At 37.7% G+C, this 19,616-nt stretch overlaps 1 protein-coding gene across 7 annotated transcripts in view; it reads right to left on the minus strand.

Annotated features, from left to right (window-relative positions):
- Positions 1 to 434: 434 nt before the first annotated feature.
- Positions 435 to 19,616, minus strand: part of PLD1 (phospholipase D1) — a 210,026-nt gene continuing 190,844 nt past the window's right edge. For all 7 annotated transcript variants that reach the window (XM_002814286.6, XM_002814285.6, XM_054552993.2 and 4 more), the window contains 3 exons: positions 11,882 to 12,035; positions 4,899 to 5,016; positions 435 to 2,908 (listed from right to left, as the gene is read on the minus strand). In XM_002814286.6, the coding sequence (XP_002814332.3) occupies positions 2,684 to 2,908; positions 4,899 to 5,016; positions 11,882 to 12,035 (497 nt within the window). In that variant the 3' untranslated portion in view covers positions 435 to 2,683. The remainder of the gene's footprint in view (positions 2,909 to 4,898; positions 5,017 to 11,881; positions 12,036 to 19,616) is intronic.

Below are 19,616 nucleotides of genomic sequence, written 5' to 3' on the forward strand. Positions count from 1 at the left end.
AATTAGCAGGATGTCAGGTATATAGCATTTATAGGCATTTCAAAATAGTCACTTTGAAATGTTGAGCAGATTCATGATAGATTTTCAAGGCTTTGAATTATTTACATTTTAAAAGGTTTATCAGATATTGCAATGTTAAAGATAAATTATTTGAACTTCTAGTAGGTAGTAATGTTGTCAGAGAATGACAGGTAATTAAGTCATACAGTACATTTTGTGTCCACATCTCATGCAATTTTTGCAGAATGCTGTATTATGTAAACTGCTACTGCCAAAAAAAAAAAAAAGCAATTATTGCACTGAATTTTCCATAAAATCCCTCCAAGTAAATCTTATCACCTCTTTGCAGATGAGCATCTTGCCTTTGGGAAGATGCAATAGAAAAGGAACTTGCCATAGAAAGCAGTAGTAAGACTTCTTACATGAGACTAAGATTTTCATTTCATTAGCTCTCTCCTTCACCTTGTTTATTAATTCTACAAGCATTTATTGACATCTCCTATGTGCCAAGCACTGGTCTAGGCTCTGGGGATACACTATGAACAAAATACAGTGAAGTCCCTGCCCCGTGGAGCTTACATTCTAGTAGGGGGAGACAGACAAACACATAAATACAAAATATCAGAGGGTTCAAAACAGCTTAGAGGTATCTTGCCTGAATTCTGTTTACTGCATATCCTCATTCTTGGGCAATGATAAAGTGAAGAGAGAGGCCAAGAACAGGCTGCAGCAATGTTGCTAGTCCCAGCTCTACCATCTACATATTGAGTGGATTTAAGTGAGTCCTCATCTGGTCTAAGCCTCAGTTTCCTCATCTATAAAATGGGGAGAAATTGGATTAAATTACTTATAAGGGAAAGGGTCCTTTCAGGCTTTTTTCATGAGAGTAGGGTGCTGAAAATCAAGAGCGAGTTTGTTGACTCCTCTAAGGTTTAAAAAATATTTAAATATAAAATCTAAGAAATCCTTAGAGATCCTATACACTCAATACTTCAAATGCCAATCTGAACTTCTTTCGTCAATAGCAAATTCTTATTTACAATGGTTATAGAATGAAGTCATTTTACCATCTTTAGCCATATGAAAAATAAATTATTTACTTATAAAAACATTCATTTTTATTATTGGTTACAAAATCTCACCTTATTTGTGAAATGTTCCCTAGCTATGAGATCCTGCCCTTGATGTGGCACTATTTCTCTCTTCTGCTAACCCCTATCCCTGACTTTGTGCTCCTATTTAATTTTTCCAACTGAATTATTAGCTTTATGAAAACAGGGATCGGCTGCTTGCTTCTCTGAAGAACAACTCAAATGAGAGTCTGTCCAGGTAATCCATAGACATGTATAATCATTACACCTGCATTTTGTTTTACAGGTACAGGCCTTTTGGGAACCCACATTAGCTCTTTAGACTGTCAGAGTTGTTCTGCTTAGTAAAATTTAGTTTATCAAAGGGTACTCTAACATCCGAAAAGGAAAAACACGTTTCCAGACTAATTCACACACTAGGCCGTTGTAACTTCACTGGAAGCCCTGGTGAGAGGGGTTAATACATATTTAATGATGTAAGTGAAGTAGCACATATTTTATAATCAATTTTTCTCAAAGAAGATAACATAGCAGAAAAGCTGAATGTCAAACAAGGTTAGACTCATACTTACTAACTTGGTAGGAGTTACGATGCCTCTGATGCTCTTGAAAGACAAACTGTATTCACTGGTTTGATTTTGAAATGTAGAGATCAAATTTCAATCAACCCAGCAGCTAAGGATGACAGGAAATTTTACAGGACTAGAAGGAATCATCGTCTCTTATCTGGATCTGATCCCCCTTGACACCTTGGGGGTTTCCAAAGGCTGTGTGCTCTCAGTTTTAGCTGGTTGCTATGTAATCAAATATCCCACGCATGTTTTTACATTTCATCAGGTGGGCCTAATCACAAGGACTCATCTTGTCAATGCCTTTGGGAGCAAAATGAAATAAATCTCTGTCTCAATATTGGAATTTATTCCTTCCTGTTGCTTCGTGGTGTCAAGATATAGTGTCAATGTTATCAGAAGTGCCTAACACAGTCTACTGTGTAGGCTAAAGTCTGCCTTGTTTGTACAGTGACTGAAAAGGAATAATGACTATATCCTCATTTGGGTGAATGTTGCTACTTCAGGACCAGATGAGCAGGGGCATCCCGTGTAACCATGAAGAATCTTGAAGCAGCATTACAACATCTAATAATAAACAATTTCTCAAACAGTGCCTGTATGAACTGCAAGATGAGGGCAGGTCCAGCTAGGCATTGGCTGCATAAATGGAGATCAGAGAAGAATAAGGAGATTCAGACAACTTTTGGCAACCTAGATCACAGTTATAGGTAAATTCTTATTACAAAGGAAATGGATTTTGGTATACGGAATTTGAATATGTGTTTTACTCAACACAGTACACGCTACCAACAAGAATGCAGCCCTCTTTTTACAAGGTTAGGCAGAAGGAATTATAAAGCCTCGCTGATGTTCAGAGTCCTTACATCAGTATGACTGCAGCCCTCCCCAGTCATTCCAAAAGGTCCTTGGGTTGGATATGAGAATGCATCGGGCCTGGCTTTGGCTATGACATCTCCAGGAAGTCACTGTGTGCAGTGTGGTCTCCAGGGTGGAAGTCCTTGAGCTGCCAATGAATATCTCTTAAGTCCAAACCTCCATGGGCACTATGGCCTCTTTGGTTCCAACAGAAGGCAGTAGGCTTTCTTCAGACAAGAAATTAAAGGGGAATTGCACCAAAAATCCACGGATCTTCTTCAGTTCCTCCTCAGCTCGAATGGGATCTTCCTTAGCTAATACGGGCTTGTTTATAAAGTCTCTCAGCTGAATTAGATTGTGTACTTCATCATTGGGAAGGCACCGGAACACCTGATCAGAACATAAATAGAAAAATGAGTGAAAAGTTTAAAAGTGAGCACATGGCCTTTATGGAAAATAATTATTCCAACAGACAAGACCTCTGTTGTATGAAACATATTATTAGTCTTATGTTACAGCACAGACCTGATTTAAGAGTTGGTTATCTTATAACCAACAATAGATAGATCTGCTACAAATAGATAGATCTGCTTCCATTTTAAAAATCATGGCTAGTGGCAAGAAATTACACTAATGTTATCCCACATTAAGGTTAATTTTTTTTTGGATAATAATCATCCCTGAATTTCACTGGAGCTTCTGGTCTAAGAGGAATATTGCATATTATATTTTCCTTAACTTTTCTTGAAAGAGGCTCATATCTGTACCTTTACATAACATTATCAATTGTTAATATGTAACACTTACTTTGCTGGTTGAAAATGAGTTTTGGATATCATAACACTTCACCCCTGAATACTTCTCTGCATGTATTTCTTAAGAATAAGGACATGTGCCTATATAATCACAGCACTATTCTCACACCTAAGAACATTAATTATATAATGTCATTTAAGTTATGCTTCATATTCAGATTTATCCTGTTATCCCCAAAATGTCTTTTATAGATGTTTTCCCCCAAATCCAGGACCCAAATAAGGCTGTGCATTGCATTTGTAAAATTACATTTTAATGACTCTATGCACATGGGCTATTTGATCATGGCCTTCGGTCCTCAGGATGAAATAAGGTTATACAGGGGCCAGGCGCATTGGGTCACACCTGTAATCCTAGCACTTTGAGAGGCCAAGGCAGGTGGATCACTTGAGGTCAGGAGTTCAAGACCAGCCTGTATAATAATACAAAAATTAGCCGGGTGTGGTGGTGGGCACCTGTAGGCCCAGCTACTCAGGAGGCTGAGGCAGGAGAATCACTTGAACCCAGGAGGTAGAGATTGCAGTGAGCCGAGATCATGCCACTGCACACCAGCCTGGGCAACAGAGTGAGACTCCATGTCAATTAAAAAAAAAAAAAAAAAGGAAAGAAAGAAAAGAAACAAGGTTATACAGATAGTAGGCATGTTTCATTAAGAATAATAAGTTTCTCTGCTGGAAGGGGCTCTAAGAGAAAAATTGCGCATTTTCCCTAATTTTTTTTTAAAGAGGTTCACGTCTGTACCTGGAAGTCATGAAGAAGAACACAGACTTATCCAACTTCTCACAGATGGTCAATTAGTCTGGGCTAGAACACAGCTTGAATATTTTTCCCTGATGGGCAACTAGCTACTTTTTGAAGTAACCTGTTCCACTGTTATGCAACTCTTAACTCTTTTACATTCTTTATTATAACCAGAGGATAGACTTCACAGGCAATGCATTTGGTATGCATCAAATGGAGCTGGTTTTAAAACACCTTTCTAAAACTAGAGCTGTCCAACAAATGACATGTCTTGTTATTAATATTAACAAGATTCATCATAAGGATGAATACTGTTTACTATACACTATGTGCTAAAAACATTCACTAGACTATTCTTTGTCGTCATAACTACCCTTGTGAATATTCCTCCCAATTTATAGGAGAGGAAAAAGAGACTCAGAAAGTTAAGTCACTATACACAAGGTTATAACTCTAGCCACTGGGTGAGCTAGGCTGGACTTAGCTGTGGCTTGTTTTTTTATGCCATCTGCCCCTCTTCTCTTTGTCACTAGACATGTACAAAGGCTGGGTAACCAGGTGCTAAGGATGCTGCTGATGGGATTCCTGCATCACAGGAGAGATTGGAAGGCTGCTAAAGCCTCTTCTAAACCAAAATCCACGATGCTTTTTGCCTTTGTTTTTCAGGGTCCACAAAGAGGCATTTTATTACAACCTGGACATGTATTAGCTTTTTTATGTTTATTAAGAATACCCTGTACTAATAATATGCAGAAATAACAATATGCTTTTTCTGATGAGATTCAGTGAAAAGAAACGGGGGAGGGGAATACGTGAACTTCACCTTGTCATAAATTGTAGCGTTCCGAGCCGCTGTTGAAACCCACACCTCCTTGAAGAATTTGTCACTCACTGGATCCTGAATGTCCTCACTTGGGTCATTAAGATAGCCAAGGACAACCCTGAAATACAAGTGACCTCCACATTGAGTAACTGAGATAAAGCAGTTTGTTGCAGGATATGTGTCTATTATACCTATCTCTATATATGCAAATATATATAATATACAAATTATTTGAGAGCCCATGACTTAGCTACTCTCATATCCTCAGAGTGCCTGACATAAAAGAAACTATTGTCTGAATTGACCATACATAAACAGGGGACTAGACATAACAAAAAATTCTCAAGCAAATGAGACAAGTTTTAGAAGTGATATTTGAAAATTATAATAACCCTTGTACTTAGAGAAGACTTTAGGATTAAAAAGTACTTCCACCTTAATCCTGTGTGGTAGGCGGGACAGACGATTCTCATTCTGTAGATAGGAAACTAAAGTCTCAAGGCACACTAGTAATGGAGTTAGAACTCAAACTGAGGGCAAAGCCCTTTTCCCACATACTTGATAGGCTGAAATCATACCAAGAAGACCTGTGCTATCTGGAAAGAGCAATAGGAAAATTGGCCTTGTAAGGGCTTTGGCTTTTATATTAAGTGAAATGGAGAGTGTAGACGTCAGTGCAGAGGAGTGACAGAATCTGACTTACATATTAAAATACGGCTGCTGTATTGAGAACAGACTCTGGGGGGCAAGGGTTGAAACAGTGAGCCCATTTAGGAGCTACTCCCATAATCCAGGTGAGATATGATGGTGGCTTGGGCCTGGGTGGCAGTGGAGATGAAGATAGAGCCAACAGGTTTTACTGATAGAGTGAATGTAGGGTGTGTCAAAAAGTGAGGCATCAAACATGACTGCAAGGTTTTTGTCTTGAGCAAGTATAATAATGTACAGTTGTAGTCGCCTTTAGCTGAGATAGGGAATTCTGTGGGTAGAGCTGGTTTGTGGGAGATCAGGAATTCGATTTTGAGCCTCTTGAGACATCTATTAAAGATGCAAGTGGCAGTGCTGGGTAGGCAGTAGATAAATGGAACTGGGGTTTGGGAAAGAAGGCTTGTTTAGAGATATAAATCTGAGAATTGTCTTCATGCACATGCTCATAGGCTGTACGTTTTTTTCTGAGTTCACCAAATAAGTGAGTATAGACAGAGAGGAGGACCGGGTGTACATCAACAGTAAGGGAGAGGAGGAGGAACCAGTGAGGCTGGAGAAAAGCCAGAGGATGTGGAATCCTGAAACCACACAAAAAAGTATGTCAAGGAGAACTGTCCAATTCAGATAAGAATTGACCACCGGCTTTAACAACTGGACATCATTATATTGTTACCCTCTTTGTATTTAAATAAATGTAGATTTGCATCTTCATTTTAATGGCTGCAGAGTTTCCTATTATGTGAAATTTATTGAACCAATTATTTCATTATGGACTTTTGGGTAATTTCCAATTTTTCATTATTATAAACAGTGTTACAATGAACATAGCTCATTCATCATATGTGATTTTGTACATTTCTGTGATTATTTCATTAGAAGAAATTTTAGAATTAGAATTCCTGGGTCAGAGAATATGCAAATTACTGCAAGAAAGGCTGTACCAAAACATACTCTATTAAGCATGCATATTTTCCCAGTTTTCTCCAACATTATCAACTCCTGAAAAAGTTCAATTCTGTAGATAGTAAAGGACACTCACTTTAGTTTTAGTCTGCACTTTTTCCACTATATAAAATTTTTTTTTTAATGAATCTGGCACCATAGGCTTTCTAGGATTCTTGACTTTTATAACCTCAAAGTTCTGTTTCCACTTCAAATAATGCCTAGTTCAGACTACATGAGAATAACTTTTTTTAAAAAAAGATTTAAGAGATGTTTGCACATAGACATTGGCTGCCAATTGAGACCCAAAGCAAAATTTTACTGCATCAAATGTGAATGACAGTACAAATGATGACAGTAAGTCAATTATTATAATACCTTTGATTTGGGCCAGATTTAAGAAGCTGAAAATTGAGCAGAAAGAGTTTTTCTGTGACTTTGCTTTTAAATTAGAGCAAGAGATAAGCCAATGTGTCCACCAAACTATCAGGTAAGGGCTTGTTTGTAGAAAAAGTATTTAAATAAGTCTAAAATAGGCAATATATTATTTTCCCTGGCAGTATTTTAATTATAAGAAATTTATATTAAATGCAGAGTAAAAATAATATGAAGTACTCTGGATGTTCTTTTGAGGACTAAAGTTTGAGAGAAAACTAGTTTAATTTTATGTTGATGTATTTAATGAAAATTATTTAATATTTGCTTATTCATCAAAAAAATGGGGCAGTAGGAAAACCACAAAAAATTATTTCTGTTCTTTCTGTTCCTCATATCTACCACTTTAAATGATTCTGAGTCCTAATTGTGTGGACAGTGGTGTCTCTTGAGTGATGGTTATATCTGCAAAGTTTGGATAATTTTCTAGGACTTGAAGTGTTCAGCTTATAGCTGTGAAATTTAGTGCATGTTTGATTCTGTCTCTATTTAGAATTGATTTCACATTGAAATATGTCTCTCTATTTCTATTTTAAAATAGGCCAGATGGAAAATGGAGTGAAACTGCATTTTTTTTTAAGTGAAAAAAACGGTTGTAGTCTAGGCCACAATATTTATCTTTGGGAATGTTTCCTAATAAAAAGAGGCTAAAATTGACACAATGTTTTTGTGGTGCTTTTAAATATATTATCTGTGTTTGCCATTGGGGCAAAGTGAAAATAATTGTTTAAGAACAACTGCCTCTTTAACACAATTTGAAAAATGCAAAGAAAAAGAAAGCACCTAGAAACAAAGTTAGCATAAGTATAGGATCAGCATTAAAAAAATGAATTATTTACTGTAGAATAATCTTCCTCCCCACCAATAATAAAAACCCAAAGCTTTATTGAAGAACAATAAAATATTCATATAAATTGAAGCCCACACCTTGTTCTTCAACAAGATGACTCAATATTATAAAGGTGTCAATTATTTTGATTCATCTATAAATCTGCTATAATTCCAATTTTATAAAACTAATAAGAACTTGAGAGAACTTGAGTAAACAATTCTAAAGTCCATGTGGAAGAATTAATGTTTATGAATAACCAAGATTATTTTGAAAAAGAATACTAATTTGAAGAAGTGGTATGGCAAAAAGTAGTCTTAAAATGCACAGCCACAATAATTACATGGTATCACACTGGCGTGCAAGTAAAGAGACTTTCAATATGGCATAACAGAGAGACCAGCGAGAAGCCAGAATAGATAGTGATTCAGTGTATCTTAAAGGTGGACTGTAGATAAGAGAGGCAAAGAGTCCTACTACGTATCATAAGGTTCCAGATCAGCTGGTTAGTTGAGAAAAGAAGTCAGGACACCAACCTCACTTCTTACACTAAAATATACTGCAGATGTTAATTGTAAAAAGTAAAACCAAACAAGCACCAGGAGAAGATAGAAGTAAATGTTTAATCTTAGGCTGAGGAAGCTATTCTAAGCATACAGAAAAAGGCAGGTGGGAAAAAAAGAGAAAAAAACAGATTGATTTGATTAATAAGAATTGAAAAATTTCCCCCAAATTCTCCAAAGATGACTAAAAGCCAACAGGCAAACCAAATTTGCAACACATATGACAAAGGAATAAGCATCCTACACATATTTAAAATACTTATAAATCATTAAAAGAAAGTTAAACAACAACCCCATTAAAAAGTGGGCAAAAGACAATGGAAAAGACATTTTTGAAAAGAAGACACACAAGCGGCCAACAAACATAAAAAATGCTGAACATCATTAATTATCAGATAAATGCAAATTAAAACCACAACAAGATACCATTTCACACCAATCAGAATGACTACTATTAAAAAGTCAAAAAACAACAGATGTTGGCGAGGATGTGGAGAAAAGGGAATGCATATACACTGTTGGTGATAACAGAAATTAGTATAACCTCTATGGGAGACAGTATGGACATTTCTCAAAGAGCTAAATAAAGAACTATCATTCAATACAGCAATCCCACAACTGGGTACCTACCTAAGGGGTCCTAAAAATGACACCTGCACTTGTATGTTTATCACAGCACTATTCACAATAGCACAGTGTTGGAATCAACCTAAATGTCCTGAGCAGACAATTACATAAAGAAAACACACACACACACACACACACACACACACACCAGAGAAAACTACTCAGCCATAAGTAAGAATGAAATCATGTATTTTGTAGCAACATGCATGGAGTTGGAAGCCATTATCCTAAACGAAATAACAGAAAGTCAAATACTGTGTGTTCTCACTTATAAGTGGGAGCTAAACAGTATGTACACATGGATGTACAGAGTGGAATAACTGACATTGGAGACTCCAAAAGGTGAGCGTGTAGGAGGTGGAGTGAAGGATGAGAAATCACCCAATGGGTACAATGTACACTCTTTGGGTGACAGTTACACTAAAAGTCCAGACTTCACCCCTACACAATGTATCCAGGTAACAAAACTGTACCCGTACTCCTTAATTGTATAAAAATAATAAAAAAAGAAAGTTAAACTTTCCAGCATAATGGGCAAAGGATAAAAATAAGCTAGGCAATTTATGAAAAAAATTATACATGGCTAATAAACACATTTTTAACTCTAAAAAAGGTGAATTAAAATGGTGAAATTCCATGTGAAATCTAACAAATTGGTGAAGATTAAATAAACTCAGTCAAGATAGAAGGAATAAGCCCTCTAAAATATTGCTAGTGATATAAGAAGAAGAGATCAAAGGAGACAATTAATAAGGTGAACAAGAAGGTATCTACAAACTTACCCATTTTTTTATATCAGCAAAAATATCTGCCAAACAATGAGGGATTAAAGGAATTATGGCATACACATACAATAAAATATAATGTAGCCATTAAAATATTATAGAAGAATACTCGATGACATGGAAAATGTGTGTAACATTGTGTAAATAATAAAAAACATGTAGGCCTGCAAAATTCTAATTTTGTTTTAAAAAAGGAATATAGTATATTAATATCTATGTATAGAAAAAAGTGGAATGACATATATCAAATGTTAAAACTGTTATCACAAGGTGATGGTATTACAGATGAATTTAATTTTCTTACTGGTTTTCTGTATTTGCCAAATTTGTACATAAAAATGTGCTGTAATCAAAAACCTCTACCTTCTATAATTATTATACATTAAAAAAGTTATAAAGAAACTCACGACTTTAAAGAGAATTCTTAAGTTCTTATGGAACTGAAAAGATATAACATACATTCCAGCTTACAAAAGGAAGTATTTGTCTTTTACGTATGCCACAGTAGGCAATCAATGGGTTAATTAGCAGGGTACCAATTTTTAAATTCTCCTCTGTTAAACAAAACAAATTACCATTAGAAGTTAATTGAATTATCAATGGTTTGAAAATATTCTTACTGGCAAAACAAGTAGTAACAAAGGCAATAAATACAGCAATAAAAGTTGTTAGAAGGTATTGACAGATTTTGAGGGATGGATTTTTTGAGCTACTTAGACAGAGAGAGCAGAATGTCTCTACAACTGAGGCTTATGTTGGTCTTGGAAGCCAAAGTCTGGACTGGTAGGAATAAGGGAAGTGGCTTCTGCCTTTGCAGGGAGTTAAGTGCTCACTAAGCACCCACCTGCAAGTGAGCCAGTTTCCAAAAGGGACCATTTAACACAAAGAAAACAACAGGCTGCGGTGCAGTGCCCTTCCCGAAAGAGCATAAAGCACTGATCTTAACTATATCGGGGCCACCTGCTGCATCCCACTATAGAGGCCGCACCAAAATTGCATCATGGCAAATGTAGTTCTAGAATCATAAAACTGTGGACTTCCTACAAAGGCCTAGAGTTGGGAGAGTAGTCAGGGTGTTCCACAGCCAGTGGGGAAACGAGTGTCTGCAGGGAGCAAGGGAAACAGTGAAAGGAGATGAGATTATATTACTTGTTCCTTGTGAGATAAGAAGCCATTGGACAGTAGTGAGCAGAGAAGCAACATGATCTAGAAGGTTCTAGAAGGACCACTCTGTTGAGGAGAATAGACAACAGGGGACGCGCACAGTTACAGCCCAGCCCTAGAAAGTTCTAAATAACACTTCATTGAATGGACTCATTTAGGATCGCACAGCCTAAATGAGTCCAGCTTCCTAGCCCAGTATTCTCTCTGATTCACCACAGATTAGTTTAAAATTCGCATCTTTTTGCCAAAGATCAGGGATCTTCGACACCTGGAGTCATTTTAGACCTGAGAACAGAAGTTTTCACATTTAAATTTTACACCAGCAGTCACTGGCATACCCCTTCAATAATTTTTATTATGTCCTTGTATTACTGGAATTAATTTGATTTTAAAAACTTAAATGGAAGCTGGAGGGTTTGACCTGGTCTAGTCCTAAATCAGTGAAGGACTGGTATTTAATTGGCTCACGTCTGTAATCCCAGTGCTTTGAGAGGCCAAGGCAGGAGGATTGCTTAAAGCTGGGAGTTTGAGACCAGCCTAGGCAGCAGAGTGAGAGACGGTATCTACAAAAAATTTTTAAAAATTAGCTGGGTGTGGTGATGTGTGCCTGTAGTCCCAGCTACTTGGAATGCTGAGGCAGGAGGATTGCTTGAGCCTAGGAATTCAAGGATGCAATGAGCTGTAACTGCACCACTGCAGTTTTTTCTACTGCACGTGACAGTAATAAAAAGCTATTAAAATAAAGAATATTCACGTACCACCTAAAGTCATTTCACATACTACTGGTGGTACATATCCTATATTCTGGGACACACTGTTTTAGACGAAGAACCTAGGATGACCCGTGTGCTCAGGGCCAGAGTTCAGGGCTGGGTCCCAGTGACTGCTGCAGTGGAAATGCATCAGAGAGACACACTTTGGCGGACTGACCTAAAGCACTGTAGCCGAAGTCCTTGGGCAAACCGGCCAGCTTGGTACTCTTCTCCATCCATTACTGAAGGAACAGTCTCTGTATCTTGCACGATGACAGCCATTTCACTGTCACGCTTTCCCAGCATGCTGCGGTCATTTATGTTGGCAGAGCCTGTAAGGAGAAACAGTGAAGCTGAACAACCTTCCTGTTGTGGCGGACACTGTTGGTTGCCCTCCCAACTCAATTCGTCCTTGCAAAGAAAACCGTAATTTTGTCCAGGTTTTCAAGGGACGATGTGTTTTTAGGGAGGTGGGGCCCTCCCTAACCCAGGGGTGAATCTTAATCAGTCTAAGCCAGCCATGGTAATTTCATTATTTTTATTAGTGACTGGCTTAGAAATGGGCTCTTGACATGGTGCTAGCCAATGTGACGTGAAGGAAAGCTTCTGAGAAAGAGTTTCCCCTTTGTATAAACACACAAAAAATGGATTCTGTCTCTTCCATCCTTTGGATATTTTGGCTTGAAGGGTTGGAAGAAGACATGATTCCAGGAGCTGCTGCAGCCATTTTACAACCACTAGAGAACAAACAAAAAAGCTTAAAAAAAAAAAAAGCTAAGTAGAAAAAAGAGCCAGGCATGGTGGCTCATGTCTGTAATCCCAGCGCTTTGAGAGACCAAGGCAGAAGGATTGCTTAAAGCCAGGAGTTTGAGACCAGCCTGGACAACACAGCGAGACCTGGTCTCTACAAAAAGTTTTTAAAAATTAGCTGAGTGTGGTGATGCGTGCCTGTAGTCCCAGCTGCTCGGAATGCTGAGGCAGGAGGATTGCTTGAGCCTAGGAATTCAAGGCTGCAGTGGGCTGTAACTGCACCACTGTACTTCAGCCTGGGCAAAAGAGCAAGACTTCATCTCTAAACAAAACACAAAAATAAAAATTAAAAAAAGAGAAAGATTCTGGGTCTTTAAGTCATTCAATTAGCCAACCTTTGAATATTCTTACCTTTTGTCATGTGAAATAATATATTTTCCTTATTTTCTACATTGTTCCTTATCGTTTCACACACTTCTAGTTGAGTTTTCTACCTTGTGGCACAAAAGATTCTAACTGATATAATCATCAAGCACTTGAAAAAAGGCATGCCTACCAGTTCAGCAGGAAAGATGGCTTTGCTTTTGGAGTTAAGAATCAGGCTCTCTGTAGGCTTTAACCCATAGCCACATAACTGAATGTCAAAACTCAAGAGTACCTTCATAATCAATAGAGTATAATCTCAAATACAGATTGTCTTTTGTGGCTTTGGGCTTTCTGCTTTCTTGCTGCCCTCACTTGTGTAGCATGCCAATCACTTCTGTATCAGCTTTCCTGCATTCTATTTTTTAAAATTATTAATTCTCTTTATTAACTCAATACCTTTTTCATTCGAGGAATCTATTTTATTTTTAAATCCAAACGAGCTGAGAACGTTGACTTCCACATGTGAAGGGCAAATATTTTGCTATTAGTTCAACCTGTGCTTTCTGCAGTCCTCTGCTGTGTATTCAGGAACCTCATCACGTTTTTTTTTGCATTAATCTCTGCAGATTCACGCATTTGAATCCTTGAGGTGTCCTGCAAACTACAGAAAGGGCCTGACTGACTCTTCTTGTTCCTCTTGCTCTAGCTGCAACAACTCTTCTGTAGACATGGAGCAGAAGGGTCAGGTTGAACAGGCATCCTGGCGGCCCTCTGACTGGAGCAGCCAGAGCTGTAAGGTGACAGCAGCCCTACCAGAGCTCAAATGGTGAGATGAATGAGAAAAGCTGCCCTTTCCTGAAGAGACTTTACTGCCTTTTGCCAGAATATTGTCATGTAGTTAATATTTAAATCTATGATGACTATGGATGTGAGTGGTGCCCCATGGTGGCCCTGGGTAACAGAGAAAGGATCGAGCACCCTACAGAAATGTGAGAATGCTACTGGAGTGCTGCTGCAAAGTGGGAACCTTTGAAACACTGTGTTTTGTTAGCAACAAATCATCCTTTATACATATACTTACATGGTGGTTATACTATAAAATTTGCAGCTATATCTTTGAGCTTGACAGTTGGCCCAACATTAATTTGGGCAATTCACTTAATCTTTCTCAGCTTCAATATAATCTTTCATAAATTGAGATAATAATATAGACCTTGTAGAGATGTTGTGGGAATTAAGTAAGACCATGTGAAAGCACTTAATGATTTACAAGCTGCTCTACAAATGTTAATTATTACTGGCATTATTATCAGATCCTTGTTAATGCTATAATATCTGCACCGGAGAACGCTGCCATAGGAACCGACCATTTGATGGAATGTAGCATTTGTTTAAAGAAGCCTCCTCTCTGGCTTAATCGCCCCAAGTGTGAACTGTAGGAGCTTAAAGATTGAAGTTCCCATAGTGCTACTTTAGGACTTTTACTGTGCCCCTGGAGCCAGCAGAGGCCGCTGTCAGGCGGGGGCTGCTGGATTGAACAGACATCACTGCTTTGTTCAGGGTCAGGAGAACCCGGGATGTGAGCCAGCCTGGAGAGCCCCCTCCACACACACACTCTCCCACGCGCCCCCATTCCTCTCCCATCACGGTGGGCCCCGACATCCCGAGGTGAGGAATACATTCCCAGCGTTCTGAACTGGAATTATTAGACAGAGGGTGTGGTTCTTGTGTTTTAAGGGCCAACATGGAGTTACCCAGATAACTGACTCTCCACCACATTAAATAAGTGTGTTGGCTGCTATTTAATAGGCATGTGAAGAAAGAAATGAGAAAATTTTAGATGAATGAATAAATTAGATATAATAAGATATGATGGATGTAAATGCTCCCTCCATTCGTTCCTGTATTCTGAAAATCAAACTCAGAACAACAGTTGTAGTATTACTCTATTTTTATACAACATATGAGGAAGAAGACAAAACAAGAGATCTAGAAAGATACACACTGAACTGTTAACAATAGTTGGTGCTTTTCAGTAAAGAGAGAAGGAAATAAGGGGAGTTTTGGTCTTTTACTCTATAAACATCCTTCTTGTTTATATGACCTATTCTGAGTCTGCTATTAGAAAACATTCTAAAAATTGTGAAATATGGCAAAATACAAAAGGCTATATGAAAACATGTGTGTAAAACTTAAGCAATAATAAAATAGTCATCACTGAATTTATTACCCAGGCCAAAAACAATATTACCACATCCTAGAAGGCTTTGTGCACCTTCCCACGCGTACCCTTCCCTCCCCAAGAGGAAGACTTGATGTTTAACTTTGTGTTCATCATGCTCTGAATGTTTTCCTAAACAACAAAAAAAGAGTTTACTTCTGACTTGTTTTTAATTTATATAAGTGGAATCATATAGCAGATAGTCCTTTGAGATTTGCTTCTTTCATTCAGTCTTATGTCTTTGAGATTTATCTGTACATAATTGTAATGCATTTCTTTTCCTTGAATGAACACACTAGGGATTTCTTTATTTATTCTGCTATTGATGGATGTTTGGGTTGCTTCCAGAGTTTTGCTGTGATGCACAATTCTGCTTTACATAGTTGTGTATTTGTTTCTTGGTATAGACATGTGAGTTTCCTAGGCTCTGTATGTAGGCGTGGGTTGCTAAGCTGCAGGGTGTGTGACTTTACTAGGTAACACCAGAATGTTTTCCAACTTACACTCCCAACAGCAGTGGAGGGGCGTCTGTATTGCTCCACAGCCATGCCAATACTTAGATTGCCCAACTTTTAAATTTTTGCCAGTCTGGTATTTTTAAAAGCTCTTATTTGTCTCATGGAACATTTTTTCATATGCTTATGAGGCTTGGGTATGTTCTTTTTGGTGAAGTTCCTATACAATTGCTTTGCCCATTTTTCTTTGGACATTTGTTTTTTCTTATTGATTTATAGGAGTTCTTTATGTGTTCTGTATATTAAATGGGTTGCAAATATCTTATTTCAGTTTGTGGTTTATCTTTTTATTCTCTTTACAGTACCTTTTAATGAATAAATTTCTGAATTTTAATGCTGTTGGATTTATCTTTCCTTTCCTTTGTGGTTTATGCTTATTTTGTGTGTCTCGCTTAGAAATTGTGAATCCTTGTGCGGTATGCAGAATAGCAGCTCTCCAAAATGTCCATGTTCAAATATCCGAAAACTGTGAATATATGTTCAATGGCAAAGGGGAACTAAGGCTGTATATGGAATTAAGGTTGTTAATCAGCTAACTTTAAAAATACAGTGAGTAGCCTGGATTATGCAGGTGGACCCAACACAATCATAAGATCTGTAAAAGTGAAAGGGAGTCAGACTGAGTTATGATTACAGAAGAATGGGTTGAGACTTTTGGGGATTTTCAGAGATAGAATGTTGCTGACTTTAAAGGTGGAAGAAGGGGCCGTGAGCCAAGGAATGTAGGCAGCCTCTAGAAGCAAGGAAATGGACTCTCTCTCTAACGGCCTCTAAAAGAATGCAACAGCCCTGCTCACACTCTGATTTGAGTCCTGTGGGACTCACACTGACTTTCTAACCTACTGAAGTGTCAGATAATAAATTTGTGTTGTTTTAAGCTACTAAGTTTGTGGTCATTTGTTACAGCAATAATGGGAAACGAACGCACCAACTCTACCCCGTTTTAGTTTGTTTTAAAGGAAAACTGGTTCTTCTATTGAGCACACTGGGCTACTCTGTCTTTTCTGCCTACTTGTATTTCCTTTGCCTCCAGATCAGAAGTTCTCAGCTCTGACCACACATGAGCATTACCTAGGAAGCCTAATAAGAAAGCTTTTTAAAAAATACTGATGCCAAAAACAAAACAAAAAAAAACCCAAATGCCTGGCCCCAAACCAGACCAACTAGATCATAATTTCTAGAAATAAGAACCAGGCATTGGTATACCACTCCATCCCGGTATCCATCGTTAATTCATATTTTTGTTTTGTTCCATTTAAAAGTAAACTGCAGACATGAGGAAATATCCCCCTCTTTACTGCGGCAGCCCTTCAACTCCAGCCTCTCATCTGCCACAGTGAAGCCTGCTCTTTAAATCCTGAGACTCATGACCTCGACTTAGTTTCTCCTCCTACCCACACTTGTTGATTGCCCCTGAACCTTCTTGTTCCAGTTTGGCAACATCCATCCTAGTGTTTCTGCTCTCATATGGAAGGAGTAGCTGCCTCTCCTCCAGCCAGTGATCTCTGGGAGGGCAGTGGCGCTGTTTTATTCACGTTTCGCATCTCTCTATTGTGCTTTGCAGTGGGTTAGTGAACATTAAAAACAACTGTTTCACTTAGTCATCAGGATAGGCTTAAAATCTACTTGAAGGGGAGCTTGGCTTTGTTTTGGAAACCAAATAAATGTGTGTCTGGTTAAAGGCTAAAATTAAGATGGGCAAGAAAACTGGATTTGGTCACAGATTTCATGACCAACAGGGTTACCCAGGGCCACAGGCAATTAAAGCTATGCACAAAAGAGATCTTCAGTGTGAGAAAACAAATATTTCCTCATGAGGAGTAAAACGAAGATAAATGGTCATTTTTCTTATGTCAGCTATTCAATCATTCTGGCATAAGTTTGCCATGGAAGAAAAATTAATCATACATTACTTAAACCTCCTTTAAATGTTTAAATACTTGCTTAACACCTGTAAAATATTCTCAACCTAACTTCTCAAACTCCTCTCTGAGAATTTTAAACACTGTTTTCTGTGTTAGGAACTTAAATAGGGTGAATGTGTTAGAATAGTAACAATAAACCTGCTTATTCTTGAGTTTCCACCGAGATAAAAAGAACAAAAGAAACTCTGGATTTTTTCCTTGGGAGAAATCGATTCTCTAAGGCACTTGGGGAAGGAAGAAAGGAATCCAGCTTCCAAGGACTAGCAAGTAAGACCTCTTTAGACTCCCAGGGCCACATTCTCAGTTTCAAGAGAATGTGTAAGAATTGTGTGCAAAATTGATCAAGTATTGCTAAACAAAATAAATTGGAGTCTTTGAGTGTTTAGAGACTTTTTCAGAAAATAAGTCAATTAAAAACCTCAACAAATTTATTTAACTGTTAGCTCTGTTACCGAAAACTAATTTGTATTTATACTTCATGTAAAGTAAACGAGGCTGAAAGTCAAAATGACCTTTCAAAAAAATATTTACATCTGTCAGTTTTTACTTCAAGGCTTCTGAAATCTTGGCGAAGAAATATGTGGCTTTGTTATTTTCCATTTCAGCAAACACCAATAGTTTTTATTTCTTACTGTCATTGTCAAATTTAATTCCAAAGTATTCTGAGGTTTGCTTTTGAAGAGCAAGTCAGAGTAGCTCAGGAGAAATAAATGAAATCTTGTGTATTAGGGCAAGTGGGGGAATAAATAAACTCCTAAAGAGCTTTTATCCCTATAGGCCAGGAGATAAAAGAACAATATTTTTTAAATGTGCTATACAAAAATTAAAAGTGTGTATGTGTGTGTGTGTATCTCACCACACTGTGGTTTACACAGTTTCTGGCTATAGACGAGGAGATAAAAGAACAATATTATTTTAATGTGCTATACAAATATTAAAAGGGTGTGTGCGTGTGCGTGTGTGTGTGTGTGTGGTGTGTATGTATCTCACCACACTGTGGTTTACACAGTTTCTGGCTTCAGAACTATGTTTCTTTTCTATTCAAATCATGTTCCAGATAAGACCGTCTTATTCCTCTCAGATATGAGATATGTTTTCTTTTCTCGGTGGAGAATAGAAAGCATATTTATTGTCCAAAATTTTCAAAATACTCCATGACATTTAGTTTCTTGAATAATAGGAAAGTATCTTATTATAGCTGATAAACTACATTTTATTTGAAACAGATGAGCAGAATTCCCATTAGTAGGACACATCATCTCTCTAAATAACATGCCCCACACTGGTTACCTCATTTACCTGGTTGGTTATTTATACTCTATCATCCTGGACTTCCAATATTCATTTTATACAATATTAATATTACAAGTCAAAATAATTCAATGATGGAAGAATGAAGCTGTGTATATAAAAGAATGAAGCTGAACATCTACCTCTTTGGTCAAGCTAATCTAATTTGGGTAGAATGTACGAGTTATTTAGGAGAGTAACTCTCCTGAATTTGTCAGTGGGAAGAGGCCTTTGGAAAAATCTCCTGTGTATCCTTGACAAGAAAAGACTGCATACGTTAGTGCAGGGCTACATCCTATCATTAGTACACAATTCCCACTTCACCCACACACATCAACAAAGTTAGACTGCTTTACATCCTAATTAATGACATGCAAAACATGCACGTTAGGAAAAATAGCGGTATGCATAGAGGCAGCAATATTTTACCATCCTTCCGATTTCGACTTTTGTACAACTTCACATCTGTGGTAATGGTTAGGTGGATGTGGTATAAACACATACGAATTACCACAAGGTACTCACTTATGACACACTTTCCCTCCCCATTTATCCCCCACCAATCCCTGAAAGCTGGGCACTTGGATTGTAAATAAAAATAAGGGGATAGCTGGGTGTGGTGGCTCAGGACTGTAATCCCAGCACACGGGAGACTGAGGTAGAAGAATCATTTGAGACCAGCCTGGGAAACACAGTGAGACCCCCATCTCAAAAATAGTTTTTAAAATTAAAAAAATAAGGGAGTAATAAAGAATTAGTGAAATCTGGCACATTACTGGACTGCTGGGTTAAACAGCTGCCTCTGGATTCTGCAATTTTCACGAAGTCCATTTAGTTGCTCTGTAC

Source organism: Pongo abelii, chromosome 2 (genome assembly GCF_028885655.2).
Source record: "Pongo abelii isolate AG06213 chromosome 2, NHGRI_mPonAbe1-v2.0_pri, whole genome shotgun sequence".
Taxonomy (NCBI): domain Eukaryota; kingdom Metazoa; phylum Chordata; class Mammalia; order Primates; family Hominidae; genus Pongo; species Pongo abelii.